The 25,424-nt window shown below is 56.8% G+C and overlaps 1 protein-coding gene across 2 annotated transcripts; it reads right to left on the minus strand.

The window, feature by feature from the left end:
* Nucleotides 1-6,363: 6,363 nt before the first annotated feature.
* Nucleotides 6,364-24,950, minus strand: LHX9 (LIM homeobox 9). Of its 2 annotated transcripts, none has more exons than XM_036440181.2 (5): nt 24,783-24,950; nt 22,467-22,669; nt 20,408-20,769; nt 11,853-12,055; nt 6,364-6,532 (listed from the first exon to the last, which is right to left on the minus strand). In XM_036440181.2, exons 1-5 carry the CDS (start codon nt 24,900-24,902, stop codon nt 6,476-6,478), a joined length of 945 nt encoding a protein of 314 aa, XP_036296074.1. In that variant the 5' UTR covers nt 24,903-24,950; the 3' UTR covers nt 6,364-6,475. The 2 variants fall into 2 exon arrangements, with proteins under 2 accessions (XP_036296074.1, XP_036296073.1); XM_036440180.2 differs by lacking the exon at nt 6,364-6,532 and adding an exon at nt 9,515-9,784.
* Between the last annotated feature and the right edge of the window lie 474 nt (nt 24,951-25,424).

A 25,424-nucleotide genomic window follows, 5' to 3' on the forward strand; every position in this document is an offset into this window, starting at 1 on the left:
TGCCCTTGACCGGAATCGAACCCGGGACCTTTCAGTCTGCAGGCCGACGCTCTATCCACTGAGCCAAACTGGTTTCGGCTCTCATTTATTTTATTTATTCATCTTTTTACTCTAACTGGTCCTGGGCTGGATCAGAACGGTAGGCTTTAATGAGGAGGCAGCCACATGGGGTTTTTTCCTTCTTTCTCCTTTTCGGCTTCTAGAGAAGTCTCCCGACATCGTGTCTGTTTCAATAAAAGTGAGTCCAGCCCTAACCGGTGTGGCTCAGTGAACAGAGCATCAGCCTGCGGACTGAAGGGTCCCGGGTTCGATTCCGGTCAAGGGCGTGCACCTGGGTTGCGGGCACATCCCCGGTAGGAGGTGTGCATGCAGGAGGCAGCTGGTGGATGTCTCTCTCTCTCTTGCATGTCTCTAGCTCTCTGTCTGTCTCCCTTCCTCTCTGTAAAAAAAAAAAAATCAATAAAATATATATTTTTAAAAATAAAAAGCAAGCCCAGCCCTTTCCTATGGAGCCGGACCCGCCGCTCCCCGGTCTGAACCGTTTTCAGGGAGGCTGGGAGGGTGCGCGGCCGGAGGTTTCGGACGGACCGCGGCGTCGCACACAGGCCGGCCCGTCTGTCAGCACCGAGAGGCCTGCGGAGCGCAGAGCCCGGCCTCCAGAGGGAACGGCGGCCTTTGAAACGGGAGGGTGTCTGCGCTGAGCGGAGGGGGGGCCGGGGGAGGTGAAGGGGGTGACCTATTTTTAGCTCATCTGCCCAGTCCCTCCTCCCGCCCCCTCCTCGCCCTCCCTCTCCCTCCCTCTCCTCCCACCGCCTCTGTGCTTCTGACCTGCAGAGGCATCCTGGCTCCGGGCCCCTCCCTGCTGCCCGGCCTCAGAGCGGCTCCTGGGGACACACAGGTGCCCGGCCGGCAGGCTCAGGGGGAGCGTCCACCCAGGAACCAGGAGGTCCCGGTTCGATGCCCGGTCGGGGCACAGGCCCGGGTTGCGGGCTCCATTCCCAGGGTGGGGCGTGCAGGAGGCAGCCGGTCCATGGTTCTCTCTCATCGTGGATGTTTCTCTCTTTCTTTCCCTCTCCCTTCCTCTCTGATACCAATAAAAATATACATATATGAGAGAGAGAGAGAGAGAGAGAGAGAGAGAGAGAGAGAAAGGGAAAGAGAGAGAGAGGAGAGAGACAGAGAGAGAGAAGAGAGAGAGAGAGAGAGAGAGAGAGAGAGAGAGAGAGAGAAGAGAGAGAGAGGAGAGATCACTTAAACCAAACAATCACAGGCCCAGCTGACGCCCGGTAGTGACTGAATGGCTTTCAGTTCGGCGGCTGCTGCCATGGAGACCAGTGGGCCCAGGAAGGCCCCCTGCCCGCACCCAAACTCAGATGGTCTCAATTCTCCGCCTCTCAGCACCTGGCTGCGCCCGCAGGCCACGCTCCATCCCCTGAGCCACACCGGTTTGGGCTACTTTTATTTTTTTAAATAGATTTTTACTGATTTCAGAGAGGAAGGGAGAGGCAGAGAGAGAAGCACGCCCCCTACTGGGGATGGAGCCCGCACCCCGAGCCTGGGCCCTGAGCGGGAATCGAACCCTGCCCTCCTGGTTCCGAGGTGGACGCTCCACCGCTGAGCCACACAGGCTGGGCCGGACTCTGCCGTCTTATAAACGGCCACGCGTTAGCCACTCCGCGTACTTTGGATTTATCTTTTTAAATAAAGGCATGTCTTTTCTTCTTTTTCTTTTAAAAATATTTGTATTGATTTCAGAAAGGAAGAGAGAGGGAGAGAGAGAGAGAGAGAGAGAGATGGAGACATCCATGATGAGAGAGAATCATGGATGAAATGCCTCCTGCACGCCCCCTACTGGGGATGGAGCGCATAAACCCGGGCCTGTGCCCTTGACCGGGAATCAAACCTGTGACCTCCTGATTCCTAGGTCAATGCTCAACCACTGAGCCACACCAGCTGGCCCCAATCGGACTTTCTCGTCTCATTCTCTGGGTGTTCACCAGCACCCTGTCCTGGCTGTTCTGGCAGCACACACACACACACACACGCACACAGGCACGCACGCCCACACATACGCACATGCACATAGAGAGACACACGCACACGCACACACATGCACGCACACGTACACACACGCATACGCACGTGCACACAGAGAGACACGCACACACGCACACACACATACACACATGCTCTCCTGTAACCAGCCTTGTTTCCTGGTCTCCAGGCTTCTCTCCCCGATCTAATCGGATATTTCTCCTTCCCCTCTCCTCCCTGCCTCCCCTCCCCTCCTCCCTTCCTCCCCTCCCCTCCCCGCCCCGCCCCCCAGTCCTTCCTGAGTCCCACGAGGGCCCTAGGCCTCACCTGACTCATCACTTTCCGTTTCCTGCGGCCTGCCCTGTCCACCCCCCGCCCTCGGGCAGAATCTATTTCCTCCTCATCTGTATTCGGCCCGCACACCTCCTCACCCATCGCCGGCATTAGGGGCCTGTCACTGACGTGTCAATAACGTGGCGAGAGGCACGGCCCTCCTGCGCCCCCCATCCTGGCTCCACGCCCGGCCCAGAGCACATGCAGATTCTGGTGAACGCCAAGGCCGCTTTGCAAAAAACATTCCTGCAAGAGGACTGTGGGACCTCAGGTTCTAGTTTCTCTTTTTTCTTTTCTTTTTTTAAATATATTTTATTGATTTTTTTACAGAGAGGAAGGGAGAGGGAGAGAGAGCTAGAAACGTCAATGAGAGAGAATCATCGACCAGCTGCCTCTTGCAAACCCCCCACTGGGGATGTGCCCGCAACCCAGGTCCATGCCCTTGACCGGAATCGAACCCGGGACCCTTCATGCCGCAGGCCGACGCTCTATCCGCTGAGCCACACCGGTTTTGGCTCAAGTTCTACAGTTTCTATGAGCCCAAGAGGGCGGACGGGATGATGGGTAAGAAGTCCAACCCCGGCCCTGGCTGGTTGGCTCAGTGCTAGAGCCTCGGCCTGCGGACTGAAGGGTCCCGGGTTCGATTCCGGTCAAGGGCACAGGCCCGGGTTGGGGGCTCCATCCCCAGTGGGGGGGGGGGTGCAGGAGGCAGCCGATCCATGATTCTCATCGTGGATGTCTCCATCTCTCCCTCTCCCTTTCTTTCTGAAATCAATACAAATATTTTTAAAAGAAAAAGAAAAAAAAGAAATATCTTTCTTTAAAATAAAAAAAACTCCAAAGTACGCGGAGTGGCTAACGCATGGCCGTTTGTAAGACGGCCGAGTCCAGCGTGGCCGGCGCGGCTCAGGGGTGAGCATTAACCTGGGAACCAGGAGGTCCGGGTTCGATTCCCGCTCAGGGCACAGGCCCGGGTGGCGGGCTCCGTCCCCGGTGAGGGGCGTGCAGGAGGCGGCGGATCCATGATTCCCTCTCATCATGGAATCACGGATCTCTCTCTCTCTCTCTCTCTCTCTCTCTCTCTCTCTCTCTCTCTCCCTCCCTCCCTCCCCCTGCCTCCCCCCCCCCCCCCGGGGCCCCTCGATCTGTCGCTCCCACCACCTTCTCCGCGCCCCTCAGCGCTGGCTGTCACCACGCTCCTCCAGTAACAGCTCGGCCGCCCCCCGTCCCCCGTCCCCCGTCCCCCGGGGTAACTGCTCCCTCGGTCCTGCCCTGCCGGCCCCCTCCTTCCGTCCTCCCTCCCTGGCTCCCCGCCAGCTCCCGGCCTAATCCCGGCCTGCACCTGCTCCGCCGGTCTGGGCTGGAGACAGGCCGGGCTCTGTTCAAGTTCACGGCCACCGCCTTCCAGCGGCCCCTTCCGGCCGGCCAGGCTGCCATCACTCTCTCCCACCACGCCTGGGCCCTCTCCTGGACCTCGGTGTCCTGCTCCTTCTCGCCAAACCTCCCCCCTGTCCTCACCTGCAGGTCGCCCGGTTGCTGTCCGCCCGGAGGACATTGGGGGGTCTGGAGGGGGTTCGGCCAGCCCCCCGGCCCCCCACCAGCCACCCCACAGAGGAAGGAAGGAACCCGGCTTTTGTCCGCTTCTGGGACATGAACTGGGGACTGCCCCGTCCCCCGCCCCCGGCCCAGGCTGCCAGCTCCTCTCCCCTCCCCGCCCCTCCCCTCCCCTCTCAGCCTCTCTCTAATGCGTTCCCACCAGCAGACACAGAGTCCCTCTCATTGTGGCTGAACGGTGTCCCTCACTCCAACATGTGCCAGGAGTTGCAAAACGCCGGCCTATCCTCCCTGGTTTTTGTTTGTTTATTGTTTGTTTGTTTTTTAATATATTTTATTGATTTTTTACAGAGAAGGAAGGGAGAGGGAGAGAGAGAGCTAGAAACATCAATGCGAAACACCCATCAGCTGCCTCTTGCACACCCCCACCTGGGAATGTGCCCGCAGCCAAGGTCCATGCCCTTGACCGGAATCGAACCCGGGACCCTTGAGTCCGCAGGCCGACGCTCTATCCACTGAGCCACACCGGTTTTCGGCATATTTTTTTTTTTAAATTATTATTTTCTTGAGTACTCAGGAAGGGCAAGCATCGAAGAAACACATTCGGAATTCCGAGAGCACGTGTCAGCGAAATGTTTAATGTCTGCCATCCGTAAGCGTTACATCATTTACACAGGGCTCATCTGTATGGAATAAAAACTCGGTCGTCATCGTCATCATGAAAAAAGAACATTTCCTGGGACGGGTGAGACGCTGGCCTGTTTCACATCCGCTTTGGGCGTACAGCTCGATAGCAACCGTTTAAAAAGAAAAAAAATCCTTTTTCCCGATACCCCCCTTTTCACAACTTAAATCAAACACCCACCTCATTCCCACAGGGTGCGTGCCCTCCTCCCACGGGCACCTGTGTGTGTGTGTGTGTGTGTGTGTGTGTGTGTGTGTGTGGCGTGTCCTATGACGTGAACTCAGCAAGGACTGGGTCCAGAATCTATTGGGATACTCCCGTCTGTCGCCCATGGCATAGCCAACATGGTACACGCACAGAGCATCCGGCCACATGACCTTGACCGTCTACCAAAGTGGCTGAGATGTTTACATGCTACCGTGTTTCCCCGAAAATAAGACATCCTCTGAAAATAAGACCTACTTACAGGTTTCCTTCTGAGTGAAATAGAAGGCATCCCCCCGAAAATAAGCCCACCACCACCACCCAGGCTAAACATGAGAGATCTGGTCCACTGATTCTGAAAGAAATGGAGTCACAAGAAATTCACCAGGAAATTCAGGAATTGGAAGGTTAGGATGATGTTCCAGAAGATGATGACATGATTGTCATTGAATAAATGAGTAAATCCTTGATACTGTAGGATTCACAGTGTGTCTGGTTTGTGTGGACAACGACCGTACTGCCGTACTGTATACAGGTAATAAATTTCCTTTATTTTCATCTCACCATAAATGTGCACCGTATTCTTCTTCATGGAAAAATAAGACATCCCCTGAAAATAAGACCTAGCGCATCTTTGGGAGCAAACATGAATATAAGACACTGCCTTATTTTCGGGGAAGCAGGGTACTCGAGTCTGAGTCTATGTGGCTGTCATTGGGGGTTTCTTTGGGTGTGTGTGTGTGTGTATGTGTGTGTGTGTGTGTTTTCTTTTCTTTTCTTTTCTAATACACGTCCATCGAGACAGGAGAAGCTCAAGAACCCAGGAGTCCATCGCATCCTAGACTACCCACCACGGTCACGTTCTGCCTCCTACGTCTCCCCGGAGACGGGCGTGCAGACGCGGCCGTGTGTGTCTTTCCCAGAAAGGTAACCGCTCGCGTGGAAGGAAATGTTTATTGGTGAAAGCTACGGATCATACAGAAACAGCAAAGAGGAGGCATCTTCACAGGGGGCCCCTGGGCGTGGCGGGCGGAGAGGCACATGCAGAGATCCGATCCAGGGATGAACAAGGAGACTGGAAGATCGGGGTGCAGGGGGAACGGGGACCCGGGGACTGGGGGGGGGGGGGTTGGGGAGAGGGCCTGACCCCTGCTTTCTGCCGTGAGCCCTGGAGTGTGGCTCTGACTCGATCGTCGGAAGAAACCATTCATGGGGAGGGGCCCGGGCTCAGGAGCAAGCAAGCAGGCGAGAGGCAGGGGTGGGGCGGGACTGTGCTCGGCCAGGGGTGAGGATTTGCTTTTCCAGCCATGACTGGCCTCAGAGGTGGGGTGTGCATACCGCAGACATGTGGCTCTGCATATACATGGGTCTATCCCGTTCCATGTTAAACCACATCACGTGAAGCCCCACCCCCACCCCGTGTATGTGTGTGTGTGTGTGTGTGTGTTCGGCGTCGGAAAGAACAGAGTTTTTGTTCCACCATCAGGATGTGACATTTAAGTTTCTCTCTCTTGCTCTTTTTTTTTTTTTTTTCCTTTTTGGCTCAATAGGTATTTTATTTTTATTTTTATTTTTTAAGAGTGTGCGATTAGCCATAACCTAAGATTTGTCTTTGTCTTCACTGCTGTGGATTTTCCGATCAAACTTGCCCCTTCTTTTAATACTTTAGGGAATTTTCAAACGTCGGGATGTTTGGCTGTAATACCCCAAGATTTGTTCTCCCTGAAAAAAATCATAGTGACAACGTATTAACTACAGAGCTTTTCAGGGGTCTTCCATTTCTAGTTAGATTTACAAACATCCGTTGGGTGCTCAAAGAGACCTGCTATCAAATCTCAGTCATATTTAAGGTTTCTTTGCCATGCAATCAATCACTTTATCGATTCGTCATCGCTCTCTTTTTTTCTTAAAAAAAAAAAAAAAAAGATTTAGAATTCTAAAAAAAATTCTAGAAGATTCTAAGACTCAAATCTCTGGGGCATTACCGCTACCCTAAGAGAATAGACTCAGAGGCAAGTCCAACGGCATGACTAGGTACATTGCAAACGATTCAGAAGTCTGGAGGTCTTAGCACTCTTTGTATGTTTGGCTATTATTATTATTATTATTATTATTTTTTAAAGCGTCTGTATTCACTCCTTTCATAGCTTCTACCTCGAGTGTTGGAAACACGTTAAGCTTTCGACAAAGCTTGTGGGAAATAAAACTCTTTCGATTCAGCACGGTTTGTTCACACAAATTTAATAGGATAAATCACAATTGTTTGGTCCAATAAATATTTGAGGGGGTGGGGGGAATAAGTTTCTATACAATGCATTTTTTTTTAATCCATAACAAAGGAACAGGGACGCAGCACTAGTCCACGTTCACTGTACTACCCACACGAATATAGAAAGGTTATTGGATTCCGTCAAAGAGAGTGCACACTGCTTTCTACCGACAGGTCCGTCCCTCTAGCTGCGTAAACCGTAAAAAAAGGGGGTTTTCAGAAACCAGAGGTCAGACAGGACAAAACTAGTGAGGCGTCCAAAGGGTTTTCCAACAGCCAACCAACAAACACCAAGCATCCTGATCATTCATATTTTTCTTCTCCACAAAACAAAACAAAAAAATAACCCACAAAAAACTGACTTCCGCATGAGAGCGTTAAGGCACATAGGGAGAAACTGAGTTAGTCACCGTCCGCCTGCTTCACGGAGCAGACCTGACGTAGTACCATAGGCTGTTCCTCCAGAGAACAGCATGTATGTGTGTGTGTGTGTGTGTGTGTGTGTGTGTGTGTGTAAGTGTCGCTGTAGAAGTCTCAGAAGGACATCTCTCAGCCTTAGCCAAGGGTATGTTTGGTCTGGTGAGTGGTAAATGCCCCCCCAAAAAAACGTAATTTAAAAAAAAACACACACACACAAAAAAAAAAAAAAAACAGGGAAAAGTCAAGACTCCCACCCCGTCGGAGATGACACCACGAATATAAATCACACCTCTCTTCGGTTACAGTGTTCACGTAATCTCCCGTCCTCTTTCCATTTAATTTTTAATTTTTTTATTTTTATTTTAAAAAATAAGCTACTTTTTCTGTGCTAGTTTTCTAAAGACCCTGAGCAAAAAGGTACAATAATGCACTTTAGATGTGGGCAGTGAGCTGTCGATGGGGAAACCACACGTCTAGAATACAGCCAGAAGGACACCTTGGGGGGCGGGGGAATACCTAGGAAACGGACCACCAGAGAGGAGGCGATTGGAGGGGTCCAGAAAGGTGGGGACATGTGCAAAGTTAAGTCTTCACAATCCGCTAACACAAGACCTAGATCTTGACTCCTTTCTTTTGTTTTATCTTTCATTATTATTATTATTATTTATTATTATTATTATTGGGAAATCCACATTCTGCTTGGTATTTCACTACCACGGAAGCCTACCGATGGACACTCACCACTGCCCAGACCAACACGATGTTGAGCTTAAATGAAAAGGAGAACGAAACAAAAGGAGGCTGCTGTAAACTAGGAAACACGGTCAGATCAGGGTCCACGTGGCCTCTCAGTTTATCTGCGTTAATAACGGCTTTTAAATGTCTCAGGTCAGAAAGGTTTCCCTCTGACGAACGTACGGACCTGTGCCGAAGTAAAATAAAAACGGAACTAACGTAGAAGGCCAGACACACTATCACGGCCCAGCTCAAAGCCAATTCATAAAGCTATTCGTGACGTTCACGCTGATTTTTATTTTTTTTCCAGGCTCCTTAAAAAATTATATTTTGCTCATTTCCACGTTCCCTGCGGGGTGGGGGGGGGGTAGAAAAAATTTCATTTGGAAAGAATGGTTTTTCCAACGACCATTGGCAGCTTTTGGGAGGCTAAGAAAATGCAGGATTTCCTGCTCTATGGGGGGTTTTGTGTGTCCGCGGGGAGTTGAAGGATTGCTCAGAGCGGCTAAGGGGCGCTTTGGGAAGCCGAACGACCGACCCTTCAGAGGACCGAGCGTCCCATTCCTGGGGGACCCGTTCGACCTCATAAATCTAACGGTCTCTCCTATCCGAGCTGCCGCTGCTACTGCTTTTGCTTAATCATACTCCTCCTTCGCGAGAAAAAGGAGTGTCCAAAACATTCTTTTTTCTTTATCAGTTTAAAAAAAAAAAAATTTTTTTTTAAACGGGACGTTTTCAAAATCCCCTAAGATTAAAAATCACACACAACAGCAAGATTCTCTAACGAGTTCTCATCGGCGGATGTTTATACCTAATCCCCGGCCCGGAAATAGGACTATTTTCTCCATCAAAAGACCACTCTCTCTTTCCCCCCCTTCTGAGATTTCTGGAAATAAGGAACATACAATTTTAAGAGGCACTTGGATGATTAAAAAAAAAAAAAACCTTGCCGACTAAATGATCTGATTCGTTTAAAAAAAACCCAAAAACCCAACTACACTTGTAGACAAAATAATAATAATAATAATAATAATAATAATAATAATAATAAATACACTTTGTCAAGGGGACGGTAAACTCATTCGCCACGTGGCTGCTGATGCCACACACCCAGCTGTTTTCGTTTCCCAAATTATCTTTCGGGTCAGGAGGGAGGGGCGGGCAGGGGGTGGGGAGATCTTGGCAATAATAAAATAATAATAATAATAATTAGGATCAGAATCCAAAGAAGAGGAAGCATTTTTTTAAAAAAAAACAAAAAACACCAACAACCATAAAAAAGCAGGAAACCGCTGTTAGAAAAGGCTGGTGAGGGTGGTCTGTGGGGGGCTGGCGGGCTCCTGGCTGTCCATGTTAGAGGTCACGGCCGCCCCTGCGGGGAGCAGGGGGTTGGCCAGGTCCGTGAGGGCGGCCGGGCCGGGCGGGGTGAGCGGGCCGCTGTCCGCCGGGGCCTGCGCCGGGAGCGAGGGGCCCTCGGCCTTATCCACACCCCCGTTCTCCTGCCGCAAAAGGTTCCTCCTGAATTTGGCTCGAGCGTTTTGGAACCAAACCTGCAAACCAATCCCAAGGGATGTCTTTACCGAGGTTTCATTTTAGACTCTATTTCTCTCTGTCTCTCTGTCTTTCCTTTTTATTTCCCCTTCCTTCCTTCCTTCCTTCCTTCCTTCCTTCCTTCCTTCCTTCCTTCCTTCCTTCTTTCCCTCTTCCTTCCTTCCTTTCCTCTTTCCTTCCTCCCATTCTTTCTCCATCCTCACAATTCTGTAGGGTAAATGGTACTGTCCCCTTTTAAACATTTTTTATTTTATTTTAATGGGTTTGTATTGATTTCAGAGAGGAAGGGAGAGGGAGAGACAGAAACATCCATGATGAGAGAGAATCACGGACCGGCTGCCTCCTGCACGCCCCCCACTGGGGATGGAGCCCACAACCCGGGCCTGTGCCTGGACCGGGAATCGAACCCTGGCCTCCTGGTTCACGGGTTGATGCTCAGCCACGGAGCCACGCCGGGCGGGCTGCTTTTTAAAATATATATATATATGTTTCTCTTTTTTAAAATAATCGTTTCTGCCCTGGCCGGTCTGGCTCAGTGGGTCGAGCGTCAGCCTGCGGACTGAAGGGGTCCCAGGTTCGATTCGGGTCAAGGGCATGTGCCGACCAGGAGGCAGCCAGTTCATGATGTTTCTCGCTCATCGACGTCTCTCTCTCTCTATCCTTCTCCCTTCCCCTCTCTCTAAAAAATAAATAAAAACATGTCAGCCCGGCCGGCGTGGCTCGGCGGCTGAGCGTCGACCCGTGAACCAGGAGGTCAGGGTTCGATTCCCGGTCGGGGCACAGGCTTGGGTTGTGGGCTCCATCATCCCCAGGGGGGGGCGTGCAGGAGGCAGCCGGTCCATGATGCTCTCTCATCCTGGATGTTTCTGTCTCTTCCCCTCCCTTCCTCTCTGAAATCAATAAAAATATTTTTTAACAACATATTTTTTAAAAAATAAAATAATGTCTTTTCTTGGGAGAGAAGGGTCTTTTTAGTTGCCTTTTTTCTGTGTGTGCTCTTTTAAAACAATAGATTCCTGCCGTGAACACTATAGACATCCTATCGGCTGCATCCATCCCCTCCCCCAGGCTTAACCGGGCCCACAGGGGACGCCTGGGCTTCCAGGGAGACGCCCCGGACAGGGGCCGGGAGAGGAGGGGGCGGCGCCCCGGACCCCTCGGCCGCTGTCTTTGGAGGAGGAGAGGCGGGCGGGTCACGGCAGAGCCTGGCTCTCTCCTACGGAACGAGCATCCTTCCCTCGGAGCCTGGGCTGTCCTGGAGACGGACACACGGAAGGAAGGAGAGCCTTCCGGGGGCCCCCAGGCCCAGACAGCCCCCCACGGGGGCAGGGGCGGGGGCTGAGGGGGCGCCTGCCCTGTGTCCCCGAGAAAGAGGGAGGAGGCCCCAGGCACCATCCCCGCCCCGTCTGGCCCGGAAGTTTCTAGAAAATGTGGTTCCTTCCCGTGAGCAATGCCCGCTCCGCTGGGCTGCTGAGAGGCTCGCCTACCGTGGCTTTGGGGGAAAAAGGAAAAAGGGGGGGAAAAGAAAGAAAGAAAAGGGGATGCACCTGACCTTGGAAGGTCCCGACACAGCGTGGGAGCCGGCTGCTGAGAAGCCAGCCGGGCAGGGCCCCCCACAAGGCTGTGCGGGAGCCCTCGGCAGCCACAGCTTAAATAAAAACATGAAAACAAAAACAAAAACAAAAACAAAACCGAAAGCCACGGCTCCTGCAGACCCTACCCCTGAGCTCTCAGACCAGGGAGGCAGCTGACCTGGCTGGGAGGACCCCGCTCCTCGTCTCTGGGGTCCGGGGGACACACCTGGCTGCATTGGTTTATTTTATTTATTTTATTTTATTTTATTATTGTATTCTATTGTATTGTATTTTTTTTTTTAAAGATCCTGCTCTCTCTTGGGGCACCTTCCTGGGGAGAGCCCCCCCTGAGACACCTCAGCACCCCCCCTCTCAGCATCATCACCGGACATGGTGGCTGCGATCCCTGGGTCGGTCAGCAGGGGCAGACAGGCGGGCGGAGGGCGAACTGGGGGCGCACCGGGCAGAGGGGGTGCGCCGGGGGCAGCCTTACCTGCAGCACTCGCTTGGTGAGGCCGGTCTTCTGGGCCAGCTGCTTGAGGTCCTTGGCATCGGGGTTGTGGTTGATGGCGAAGTAGGACTTCATGGTCCGCAGCTGGTGGTGCTTGAAGGAGGTGCGCATGCGCTTGGTCTTCTGCGAGGGCGGGTAGGGCGGCGGGTCGCGGTCCAGGGGGTCGGCCTCGTTCTCGTTGCAGCCTGCGGGGGGAAGAGGGGGCAGGCAGGTGCTCAGTGCGAGCCCCCGGGGGCGGGAGGAGGGATGGGTGGGTGGGTGGGTGGGTGGGTGGATGGGTGGATGGATGGGTGGGTGGGTGGGTGGGTGGATGGGTGGATGGATGGGTGGGTGGGTGGGTGGGTGGATGGGTGGATGGATGGGTGGGTGGGTGGGTGGATGGGTGGATGGATGGGTGGATGGATGGGTGGGTGGATAGATGGGTGGATGGATGGGTGGGTAGGTGGGTGGATGGGTGGGTGGATGGGTGGATGGATGGGTGGATGGATGGGTGGGTGGATGGGTGGATGGATGGGTGGATGGATGGGTGGGTGGATGAATGGTTGGGTGGATGGATGGAAGGGTGTATGGATGGATGGATGGATGGATGGGTGGATGGGTGGGTGGATGGGTGGGTGGGTGGGTGGATGGATGGGTGGGGTGGGTGGGTGGATGGGTGGGTGGATGGGTGGGTGGATGGGTGGATGGATGGGTGGATGGATGGGTGGATGGGTGGGTGGGTGGGTGGATGGGTGGATGGATGGATGGCTGGGTGGATGGATGGAAGGGTGGATGGATGGATGGATGGGTGGATGGATGGATGGAAGGGTGGATGGATGGATGGAAGGGTGGATGGATGGATGGATGGGTGGATGGATGGATGGAAGGGTGGATGGATGGATGGATGGATGGGTGGGTGGGTGGGTGGGTAGATGGATGGGTGGGTGGATGAATGGTTGGGTGTATGGATGGATGGATGGATGGGTGGGTGGGTGAGTGGATGGGTGGATGGATGGGTGGGTGGGTAGGTGGGTGGGTGGGTGGGTGGATGGATGGCTGGGTGGATGGATGGAAGGGTGTATGGATGGATGGAAGGGTGTATGGATGGATGGATGGGTGGATGGATGGATGGGTGGATGGATGGATGGATGGATGGGTGGGTGGATGGGTGGGTGGATGGGTGGATGGATGGATGGGTGGATGGATGGATGGGTGGATGGATGGATGGATGGATGGGTGGGTGGATGGGTGGATGGATGGATGGATGGGTGGATGGGTGGGTGGGTGGGTGGGTGGGTGGGTGGGTGGATGGGTGGATGGATGGGTGGGTAGATGGGTGTATGGATGGATGGATGGATGGATGGATGGAAGGGTGGGTGGGTGTATGGATGGGTGGATGGATGGATGGGTGGATGGGTGGATGGATGGATGGGTGGGTGGGTGGATGGATGGATGGGTGGGTGGATGGATGGATGGATGGATGGATGGATGGGTGGATGGGTGGATGGATGGATGGGTGGATGGATGGGTGGGTGGATGGATGGATGGATGGATGGGTGGATGGGTGGGTGGGTGGATGGATGGGTGGGTGGGTGGGTGGGTGGGTGGGTGGATGGATGGATGGGTGGGTGGGTGGGTGGATGGGTGGATGGATGGGTGGGTGGGTGGGTGGGTGGATGGATGGATGGGTGGATGGATGGATGGGTGGATGGGTGGATGGGTGGATGGATGGGTGGGTGGGTGGATGGGTGGGTGGGTGGGTGGGTGGATGGATGGATGGATGGACCACAGGCCTGGCTGGAAGGACGGAGCAGGAGGTCAGGGGTTTGATTCCCCATCAGGGCATATGCCCAGGTTAGAGGTTCAGGCCTCATGAGTTTAAGTTTAAAAAACGTGGCTCTCGTCCTAGCCGGTGTGGCTCAGTGGATAGAGTGTCGGCCTGTGAACTGAAAGGTTGCGGGTTTGATTCCGGTCAAGGGCATATGCCTGGGTTGTGGGGCCGATCCCCAGTGGGGGGCTGTGCAGGAGGCAGCCGATCGATGATTCTCTCTCATCATGGATGTTTCTAACTCTCTCTCCCTGTCCCTTCCTCTGTGAAATAAATAATTAAATATATATATATTTAAAAATGTGGCTCTCCAAAGAAATGTCAATCGTTGTCCTGTTGATGTTTGGCTCTGTGGACGAATGAGTTTGCCAGTAGGGGGCGTGCAGGAGGCAGCCCATCCAGGATTCTCTCTCATTTTTTTTTTCCTAAATATATTTTATTGACTTTTACAGACAGGAAGGGAGAGGGATAGAGAGTTAGAAACATCGATAAGAAACATCCATCAGCTGCCTCCTACTGGGAATGTGCCCGCAACCAAGGTCCATGCCCTTGACCAGCATCGAACCTGGGACCCTTCCGTCCGCAGGCCGATGCTCCATCCACTGAGCCACACCGGTCGGAGCTCACATTGCTGTTTCTGACTCTCTATGCCTTTCCCTGCCTCTCTGTAAAAAAATCAGTAAAACAGCCGAAACCGGTGTGGCTCAGCGGTAGAGCGTCCGCCTGCGGACTGAAAGGATCCCGGGTTCGATTCCGGTTAAGGGCATGGACCTTGGATGCGGGCACATCCCCGATAGGGGGTGTGCAAGAGGCAGCTGGTCGATGATTCTCTCTCATCGGCGTTTCTAGCTCTCTATCCCTCTCCCTTCCTCTCTGTAAGGAAAAACTCAATAAAAAAAATATATATATTTATTTTGTAAAAATCAGTAAAACATATATGTTTTTAAAAGATATTTTTTTTAGCAGAAACCGGTTTGGCTCAGTGGATAGAGCGTCGGCTTGGGGACTGAAGGGTCCCGGGTTCGATTCCGGTCAAGGGCATGGACCTTGGTTGCGGGCACATCCCCAGTAGGGGGTGTGCAAGAGGCAGCTGGTCGATGACTCTCTCTCATCGATGTTTCTAACTCTCTATCTCTTTCCCTTCCTCTATGTACAAAATCAATAAAATATATTTTAAAAAAAAGATATTTTTTTAAAAAACCGAAATGAAAAATAAATCACAGTGGTAACGGCGGTCTAGCCCACGAGGGGGGTCTCCAGGCAACCAAACATCCCCGCGGCCGGCGCCAGCCCTGCCAGCGCGGAGCGGTGCCCAGGGCCGCGGCCGATGTCATAGGAACGCCCCGGGGCCTCTCCCCTTTGGCTGACCGGTTGCCAGGACGACGGACTTGCGATGGATACCTTCTGCGAGTGTGGAAGTGAGAGGGACCTCGGAAAGGGAGGGAGAAATAACCCTTTCCTCCCGTCCCCCCGTCCCTCCGCGCTCACGCAGCTTAGAGGGACCCTGCGCCTCCACTTGGTCTCTGTTTCCCGCCGTCGGCAAACAGCGGCTCGCGAGCCACAGGCGGCTCTTTGGCCCCTGGAGGGCGGCTCTTCCGCAGAAGACCACGGCCTTTGGGCCGGTCTGTGCGGAAGACGTGGCCTTAGGAGACGTTTACGTTTAGAAAACGTGGCTCTCCGGAGACACGGCCGTCGTGGTGCTGTGGGTATTGGGCTCTGTGGACGGATGAGTGTGCCGGCCATGGGCCTAATCGTTTGCTCATTTTAATGCACTCGAATCTGAGAGTTTCAGGAGCCACCAGCCAAGTCTTTTTCTTTTTTCTTTTCTTTTTTAATATATTTCATTGATTTTTTTACAGAGAGGAAGGGAGAGGAGGAAGGGACAGGGACAGAGAGTTAGAAACATCGATGAGAGAGAAACATCCATCAGCTGCCTCTAGCACACCCCCCACTGGGGATGTGCCCGCAAGTAAGGTCCATGCCCTCGACCGGAATCGAACCCGGGACCTTTCAGTCCACAGGCCGACGCTCTATCCACTGAGCCACACCGGTTTTGGCTTGGAGCTGCTTTAATACGTGTTCCTGGGAGGCATGAGCCCAGACTTGTCTGCACTGGGCCCAGGCCTGAGTTCCCACAGGTACCAGCTCCTCCCAACTCCCAGCTCCTCCCAGCTCCCAGTGAGGAAGGGAGAGGGACAGAGAGCTAGAAACATCCATAAGAGAGAAGCATCGGCCAGCTGCCTCCTGCACACCCCCCACTGGGGATGTGCCCGCAACCAAGGTACGTGCCCTTGACCGGAATCGAACCTGGGACCCTTCAGTCCGCAGGCCGACGCTCTACCCACTGAGCCACACGGATTTCAGCTCTGCTTATCTCTATTTAACCGGACCGTACGCCACCCCCGGATTATCAATGTACCCGCAACGCAACGGTCCGAGGGGCCTGCCTCAGTCACCCCAGCTTCTGCCTGTGAGATTGCATCCCGTCGCACACACCTCGCCGGTTCCCTTGACCAGCACCCCGCATGGGATTCTACCTGGGGGCCGGGAGACCTCACTGGTGTCTCGCCACGCCCTCTGCTCCCGCCCTCTCCCCCGAGTCCTGTGTCTTGGACACGAGCGCGATGCCTAACCCATCTGCGTGCCCCTGAGCCTCTCAGAGGACGCCTGTGGACGGTAACGATGGGGGGAGACCTGACAACATCGCCGCTGCTCCCCATGACCGATGGAACGTGTCAGGGCGTCCGAGGCCCCGACGGGTCCTGTTCCCAAGCGGAACACAGGCCGGCGGGCACCGGGGTGGCCGGCCGGGAGCCGCCCTTTGCCGACCACAGACGCAATGACATTAAGTCTTACATCTTTCAGCGTAATAGAGCCATCTACCGTGTTTCCCCGAAAATAAGACGTCCTCCGAAAATAAGACCCACTCACAGGTTTCCTTCTGAGTGAAATAGAAGGCATCCCCCCGAAAATAAGCCCCCCCCCCCCAGGCTAAACATGAGAGATTTGGTCCACTGATTCTGAAAGAAATGGAGTCACAGGAAATTCAGGAATTGGAAGGTTAGGATGATGTTCCAGAAGACGATGACACGATTGTCATTCAATAAATGAGTAAATTCTTGATCCTGTAGGATTCACAGTGTGTCTGGTTTGTGCTGACAACAACCGTACTGCCGTACCGCACACAGGTAATAAATTTCCTTTATTTTCATTTCACCATCAATGTGTACCGCATTCTTCTTCATGGAAACATAAGACACTCCCTGAAAATAAGACCTAGCGCATCACTGGGAGCAAACATGAATATATAAGACGCTGCCTTATTTTCGGGGAAGCAGGGTATGTCGCCGGCAGGCTCGCTCAGCACACGATCCAAAATCGCCTGCTCGCACGTGTGACTGCAAATGCACTCGTTCTGCAAACCCGCACGCGATGGCGTGTCCCCCGGGCCTCCTTCGGAAGCCGGGCGGGGGGCCCCCCGGTTTACGGGGCGCGATGATCTCTCCTTTAAAACCGTCTCCGCCGCACGCACATCTGGCGCCGCGTTAACGAGAAGCTCTGACCATTTTATTGTTGTGGTCTTTCCCCCTGTTCCTAGGGAACCTTCTGGCAGTAACCGCTCCCGGGGAGACCACTAGGGGTCAGTGCCAAGCCGAGGCAGCGGCCGCCGGGCGCTTCTGAAACGGGGAGGTTTGGAGCCAGAGGCAGAGGGACCCTCAATGAATGAAGACCGAGCATCCGAACCACAGCGGCCTGCCCTCCACCACCACTTCCCACCCAAGGAGGGAGAGCGAGGGAAGGGTCACGTCAATCCAGCATCCCACATACATTTCCCAGCCGATTCCTACAGGGCCTGCCTCTCTGCACACCCAGGAGCCCGGGGGAGAGCCAGCCTGCTAAGATTCCCCGGGAGAGGCATCTGCCCGCCTTCTCTCCATCGCCAGCCCGTCCCTGCCCAGCCTCCCGTGCTCGTTAGCAGATCTCAGCTTGGTGTTTGGAAAGGATGCCGCCCGGTGTCAGCGGGCCTCTCCCCCGAAGCGGAGATGGCGACGCCAGACCCGAGCGAGCGGAGCCAGGGCCGGGGAGGGCGAGCGCCAGCCAGGGCTTCGTCTCCCTTTCTCCCCCCGGACGGACGTGCTGGGTTCGCCCCAAGCCTTCCTGTCGCAGGCTCTGGGACACCCCGGCCCGGACGCAGGGGTGTTTTTGTAAAGGGGGGCGGGGGGTGATGGGAGATGGGAGAGAAATGGGGGCTGTGTGCTCGCTCATCTCTCCGGGGGAGGGGAGTCCGGGTGGATGGGCGATGGGGCGGGTGGATGAAGAGGCATCTGGGCTGAGGTGGGCAGACTGGGGGGGACGGGGAGGGGGGGAGAGAAAGCCCCCCCCCCGCATCTCTTTCCTCCTCCTCCTCCTCCAGCCTCCCCCACAGCCCTGAGGCTGGCCGCAGATGTGGACTCGCGGGTTCCCCTCGGAGCGGGAGGAGAAGCGACATTCTACCGCGCTCAGAGCGCCCACACCCCCTCACGGGAAGGGAGAGGCCAAGCTGAGCCACAGTCAGGCCCTGGCCGGTGTGGCTCAGTGGGTAGAGCGTCGGCCTGCGGACTCAAGGGTCCCGGGTTCGATTCCGGTCAAGGGCACGGACCTTGGTGGCGGGCACATCCCCAGTGGGGGGCGTGCAGGAGGCAGCTGGTCGATGTTTCTCTCTCATCGATGTTTCTAGCTCTCTATCCCTCTCCCTTCCTCCCTGTAAAAAAAAAAAAAATCAATAAAATATATTTTTATAAAACAACAACACATTCAGCCAATTTGATTCAGTCAATGAGGGGAAACCAGACTGGCTTCCGTTTAGCGAGAATTGCCCTTCACCGTTCAGCGATTCCTGCTGGTGTCTCTCTCTCTCTCTCTCTCTCTCTCTCTCTCTCTCTCAGTAGGGTGCTGGAGCCTGGGTGAGTGGCTCCGGATTCCGATTCCGATATCTCATTCCATGAATAAAGGACAATTTCCGCCAGGCTGCCTCGCCCGGGACCCCACAGCGGGTGGCACCAATGAAGCGTGGATAAAGGGGTCCGGACCAGAGAGAGCACAGCGGGGAGAGCAGGGAGCTGAGACCCTCTGCCTACCGGGGTTCGGCAAAACCGGGGTCACCCGCCACCCGGACACAAACTGGCCTGGTGGGCGCCTTTCGGGACCCACCCCGTGGCCCTGGTGTGAAACCACGGGGACCACTGCGCTGCGCTGGCCTCCCCATTCTCCGTCTCTCCCAGCGGGTCCAACCCTGGAAACTCTGGGCGTCCCCACCCGCCCTCTCCTGCCCCTGACCTTGGACAAGCCACTGCTCCGATGGGTGGGACGCTGCTGAGCCAGAAGAAAGAGGAGGAAGAGAAAACCAGAGGCATCTACGTGCGTTCTGGGGTGCCCCAGTCCCCCCTGATATTCCCGCGCAAGGTCCCTCCCAACAGAGTGACTCCCCTGGCCCCATCCTCCTGAGCTCCCGGCCTGAGCTGGACCAGGGTCTGAGAAGCCACATCCACAGAGCGGGCACTGAGACTCCCCAAGGTTGGCCCAGGGCGACAGGAACCCCCTTTCCGAGGCAGAGTGCCATGGGGTCCCCAGGCCTGACCCCACCCCCATGTGGGGGTGGAAGGGGGGTGCAGGCTACACAGCGTAGGCGATGAGCCCGGGAGAGAGACAGATGCTGGTCCCTGTGTCCCCAACGTCTGTGCCTACGTTTTGTTTTCCGTAAACAGAGGAGGTGGGTGGGGGACCAAGAGCGGGGACATGAGACACCCCTCATCCCCACCCTCACCCCACCCCATGGGCCTCACCTGCAATCCCTCTCCCCCTTCCGGCCGGCCTGGACCCCAACCTCCCTCCGGAGCCAGCTCACCCTCCACCGTTTCCCACCGCGCCCGCCCGCCCGCCCGCCCGCCAGCGGCTTCTCCCCAACCTCAGGGCTGGCGTGTTCCACGCTCTCGCCAACTGCTTTCCTGGCTAACTCAGGGCTGGCGACCGACCGCAGCCCCTGCCCCCAGCCCCCAGGGCCTCGGGCGGTTGGCTCGGATGATTTTTTTACTTCTCTGCTGCATTTAGGAGAGCCTTCTCCCGGGTCTATAAAGCACTTCCACCCCAGAACCGCCGGGGGCGATGGGCTGGGAGTGGGAGCCAGACTTAATGGGCTCGTTAACTAACTAACGACCAGGACTCTACCAGCCCTTTGGGGGAGGGGTGGGGGGACAGATGCCATGGGAATTGTGGGGGCCCGGTGTCTTTTGTGGCCACGGCTCAAACCAGGGGTCCTCTCTCTCCCCCTCCCTCCCCCTCCCTTCCCGTCTCTCTCCAAGTCCTCCCTCTCCTTCTCCATCCCTATCACTCCCTCTCCCTCTCTCTCCTTCCATCCCTATCCTCCCGTCCTCCCTCTCCTTCTCCCTCTCCATCTCCATCACCCCATCTCCCTCTCCTTCTCCATCATTATCACTCCCTCTCCCTCCTGCCATCCCTATCATTCCCTCTCCCTCTCTCCTCCATCCCTATTCTCCCGTCTCCCTCTCCCTCCTTCCATCCCTATCCTCCCATCCTCCCTCTCCTCCTCCATCTCCATCGCCCCCTCTCCCTCTCCCTCCTGCCATCCTGGCGGAAGGGATCAGAAGGACTTCCAGGAACCAGGCCCCGGCTGGCCGGGCAGGAGCCCCGCGGGGTGCTCCAGGGACTGAGGGTGGATGCGGGGACCACGCACCTGAGCCGTAGCTGACGAGGTCCACGCCCAGCGCAGGGCTCTTGCGTTTGCGCGGCCGGCCCTTGGGCACGGCGCCGGTGCCGTTGAAGTAGGGCAGGGCCAGGCCGCCGCCCTTGGCCGCCAGCTCGGTGTAGCTGAGCGGGGCGGAGGCCGGGTACTCAGCCTGCAGCAGCGCCTCGAAGTGCGCGCGGCAGTACACCAGGCGGTCCTTCATGCCGAAGTGGTCGCCCGTGGTCAGCGTCTTGCTGCAGGTGGAGCAGGTGAAGCAGCTCAGGTGGTAGACGGCGTCCCGCGCCCGCATCACCATCTCCGAGGCCGAGATGCCCAGGTGGCAGCGGGCGCACCGCTGCACGGAGAACCTTCTGGAAGGGAAAGGGAGTCAGGGAGTCAGGGCTCGGCTGGCTGGGGTGGAGGCCGAGGCAGGGCCGTCTCCCCACGAGGGACACCCCGGGGCTGAGGGGGCCAGCAGTGGCCATTCATTGCATCTGCTGATTTGTCCTTTTTGGGATCCACCGAGCAAAGGACCCTTCCGTTCCAGCAGCTGGTCCTAAGCTTCCTTCTCTGTACAATGGAAGTTTTTTTTTTTTTTAATATATATATTTTTATTTGATGTCAGAGTGGACGGGAGAGAAAGAAATATCCATGAGGAGAGAGAATCACTGACAGGCGGCCTCCTGTTTGCCCCACATGAGGGATCAAGCCCAGAATCCGGGCCTGTGCCCTTGGCCAGGGGATTAGCCGTGAACTCCTGGAGTTGATGCTCAGCCCCTGAGCCACTTGGACCAAGTTTTTTGTTTGTTTTAGAGAAAATAAAACGGCCCCAACCGGTTCTGCTCGGTGGATAGAGCGTTGGCCTGCGGACTGAAGGGTCCCGGGTTCGATTCCGGTCAAGGGCATGTGCCTTGGTGGCGGACACATCCCCGGTGGGAGGTGTACAGGAGGCGGCTGATGGATGGTTCTCTCTCAACGATGTTTCTAGCTCTCTATCCCTCTCCCTTCCTCTCTGCGGAAAATCAATAATATATTTTTTTTCTAGAAAAAGAAAATAAAACAGCAGCTTCTGCACTCGCTGACTCGCCACGGATGGAATCGCCCTGCGATTGCAACGCAAGTGGAAACTGCTCTGGGCTCCAAAGCGGCTTCAGTTCTAACCGAGTCGCTCAGGGGGCTGCGCGCGGAGCGGGTCCCCAGCGCGCGCTCTCCATCCCCTTCCCGGTCCCAGCACCTCGGAGGGCGAAGGGCGGCGGAGGAACACACTACCCGCGCCCGGCAGCCTGCAGTCCCCCCAGCGGGGACGGACTGGCCGGGAACTGGGCTGCCTGGCTCTGGGCTGGGGCAGTCCTACCTTCCCAGGTCATTAATGGGGTCCCCCCCATCACCCCCCGGCCGCCCTCACCCAAACAGCAACGCCCAGCGGCTGCTGCGGGGCCAGAGCCACGGCTTGGGTCTAAGGCGCAGCCCTCGCCCAAATTCGTAGTAAACAGAAAAAATTACAAAAACAGACACCAAACACCCCGCTTTCGCAGAAACCGGTTTGGCTCAGTGAATAGGGCGTCGGTTTGCGGACTGAAAGGTCCCGGGTTCCATTCCGGTCAAGGGCACGGTATCTTGGTTGCAGGCACATCCCCAGTGGGGGGTGTGCAGGAGGCAGCGGATGGATGTTTTTCTCTCTCATTGATGTTTCTAACTCTCTATCCCTCTCCCTTCCTCTCTGTAAAATATCAATAAAATATATATTTTTAAAAAACAAAAACCACGCTTTCGCCTGGGAGGACCATGGCGCGTTCTGCTACTCCACCCGGACTTGCGGGCGGGGTCCCCTCCTCGCCCTGCGAGGGGCCGGCACGCACGGGGGTCCCTGCACATCCCGGTCCCCCACCTCCCCACTCCCCCACCAACCTAACGGTCCGCCTTGGGGCTGCCGATGGAAGCGGACACAGCTGGTTTCCCTGGTCCCCGGTCCCCTCACCGGTCCCCAAAGGGGCGAGAGGCGGGAGGAGCGGGGCGCGTGGGGCGGGGGAGCCCCGGGGAGGGTGCCCTGGCCGGCCGGGGCGCAGACCTGTAGTAGTCCTCCTTGCAGTAGATGCTGCCGTCCTTGGCGAAGCAGGTGAGCTCGGACTCCAGCGCCAGCTTGCACTCGCAGCACTGCAGGCAGCGCAGGTGCCACTGCTTGTCCACGGCCAGCAGGTAGTAGCGGTCCGCGATCTTCCCGCCGCAGCCGGCGCACAGCGCGGGCTTCTCCGGGCTCAGCGGGGGCAGGCCCTGCGGGGGGGGGGGGGCACAGGGCAGAGGTGAGGGGGGAGCGGGCCAGGGGATAAAGGGGGGCTGGGGCCCGGGGCCCAGGGCCGCCGGGTGAAAGGGGCGCGGAACGCAGGAGCGAGGGCGTGCGGGGGACCCTGGGTGCCAACGCGCCACAGCGCACAGCGCACAGCGGGGAAACCTTCGCTCCCGTCCCCTTAGCCTCACCACCTTCCCGCCTCTTCCCCGGACCGCCGGCCACCCCAGCCTCTTTGAAAAAATCCTGAACGCGCACAAGGAGGACTGTTTGGGGCCTGTTTCCAAATAAGACGGAAAAGGAGCCTAAACCGGTGTGGCTCCGTGGATAGAGCCTCGGCCTGCGGACGCAAGGGTCCCGGGTTCGATTCTGGTCAAGGGCATGGACCTTGGTTGTGGGCACATCCCCGGTGCGGGGTGTGCAGGAGGCAGCGGATGGATGTTTCTAGCTCTCTATCCCTTCCCTCCCTTCCTCTCTGTTAAGAATCAATAAAATATATATATTTTTAAAAGATGGAAAAAGATGAAAAGTGTGGCTTTCAAAGCAGGCGGAGCAAAACCAGGGGCCCTGCTGTCTTTGGGGAGCGGGGAGAGGGCTCCCACAGGCGCGGATTGTTTGTAAACAAACGGGGTCACAACCGTGTCCAAATCCCGGGGAGCAGCGGCAGCAGGATGGGGAGCCCGGCTCCGGCTCCTGGTTTGGGTCCCAGTTCTGGGGTGAACGGGGCAGAACTGGTTTTGCCTGGTTCCCAGGGACCTGGTCCTCTCTCTCTGGTCCGGGTGGGAAGTGGGGGGTCCCGGGGAGGGAGGGCCCTGGGGGGGGTACCCCCTCCGCAGCCCCCAGCGCGCACCCAGACCTTCCTCCTAGGACAGCAGTTTGTCGCTCAAATTCAACTCCCCGCCTGGTCCCCGCTGAGGACTGAGGACACGGGGAAATCGCCCGATTTGGGGAGCCCACCGGGGAGATGTGGGGTGCTGGCTGTTTGTCTGGAAACGGGGTGACCCTAACACGGGAGCCGGAAAGCCTTCGCTCTGGCTATTTCCTTCCAGACTTTCCGGGAAACTTTTCCTGGAAAAGCCACGTTGCGCCCTCAACTCAGACCCGGGGGCCCAAGCGCTGAATTCGGGTTTTAAATGAGAAAATATCCATCCGCGGGGCGCTTTGGGGAGAGGGGAGGGGGACCCCAAAGGCGGCTGAGCCGCCCCCCATGAGTCTGAGCTGGGGTCCCCGCAGGCCCTGATTTTTGTAGTTTTTCCCTCCCGGTTTACGGTCAGGTTCGGGGTCCAGTTGGGAGCGGGAAGCAGCAGCTCAGATGTAATCAATGGGTTTTCTTTATGGGGCGGACGTGCCTGTGAATGGCAGGACCAGCAGCGACGGGAAAACGACGTTTTTAAAATTCGTTCTCGCCCAAAAAAGTCTTTTAAAAAAAAATCGTTCTCGCCCCCAAAAAGTCGTTTTTAAGTTCATTCTCGCCCCCCAAAAAATCATTTTTTAAAAGTTTGTTCTCGCCCCCAAAATCATTTTTTTTAGTTCTTTCTCGCCCGGGCCGCGCGCCCCGCTCCGCCGGCTGTTCCGTTAGGTCTCCGGGCACATCCTCCGGTCCGGCTGGGAGGGCACGCGGCGCCGTCCTGACCCGCTAGCGGGGCCGGTCTGAGCTGCCGGGGACCCCGAAAACCGCTGCTTTTGGGGCACCCGGCTCCGGACCAGCAGCGGGGACCTGCCTTCCTAATCCAACCCAAAGGCCCCAAGACGCGGCTCCCGACTCCCGCGTGGCCCGACGCCGGGGCAGCCGCGGCTCTGGTCCCGGGCCGCCCTCCCCATCCATGAGGGGGACGACACGCCCGGGCAGCCGAGGGGCGATGGCTGGGACCCCAGTCTCAGGTCCCCATCCCCTGGCTACGGGACCCCCGCGCGTCTGAGGATGGCGAGCGCGGGGGTCTCCGTGGCTGATGGAGATGTTTCCCGGCGGAGAGAGGGGGCGCGGAGCCCCGAAAACCTCCCCACCCGCCATCCGGGACCCCCCATCCTCCCGGGGCGCGGGGACCCCCCATCCTCCCTCCCGGGGCGCGGGGCGCGGCTGGCACACGGGGCCCCCCTTACCGGGTCGCCGCGGCCGCCGAGCGGCGCGCCCTTGGCCAGGCGGGCGTCGCCCTTGGACCGGCGCTCCATCTCCTCCACGAGGCCCTGGAGGTGGCCGCCGGGGAGGCCGTGGAAGAGCATGGCTGCGGGGCGGGAGGGACACGCTCGGTCTGCGGCCCGGCGCCCGCGATCTCCGTGGACGCAGCCCGGGGCGGGGGCTCAGCGGCGCGTCCGGGGCGCGGGGCGCGCAGAGCCGCCGGGGAGGGAGGGACTGGCCGGAGGGAGGGCGCGGGGGAGAATGGACAGCGATCTGCTTTGGGGAAGAAAAGGGAAGGAGAGGGAACCACACAGAGAGGGAAGAAAAATAAAGAGAAATCACCCAAACCCGCTGCTCCGGCAGCGGCGCTGGGAGCGCAGAGCCGCCGGGAGAGGGGACCCCAGGGCCGGAGGGAGGGCGGGAGGGAGGCGCGGGGAGGAGGCAGGGAGAGGGGAAAGCGATCTGCTTTGGGAAGAAAAAAGGAAGAGAGGGAACAAACAGAGGGAAGAAGAAAAGAAAAAAAGAAGAAAATTCACCCCAAACCGGCGCTCCCCGCGGCCGCCGCGCAGGAACCAGCAGCCGCGCGGGGAGGAGAGGCGCGGGCGGCCGGCCCCGGGGGAGATCCA

The sequence above is a fragment of the Pipistrellus kuhlii genome, unplaced genomic scaffold (assembly GCF_014108245.1).
Source record: "Pipistrellus kuhlii isolate mPipKuh1 unplaced genomic scaffold, mPipKuh1.p scaffold_m20_p_164, whole genome shotgun sequence".
Taxonomy (NCBI): domain Eukaryota; kingdom Metazoa; phylum Chordata; class Mammalia; order Chiroptera; family Vespertilionidae; genus Pipistrellus; species Pipistrellus kuhlii.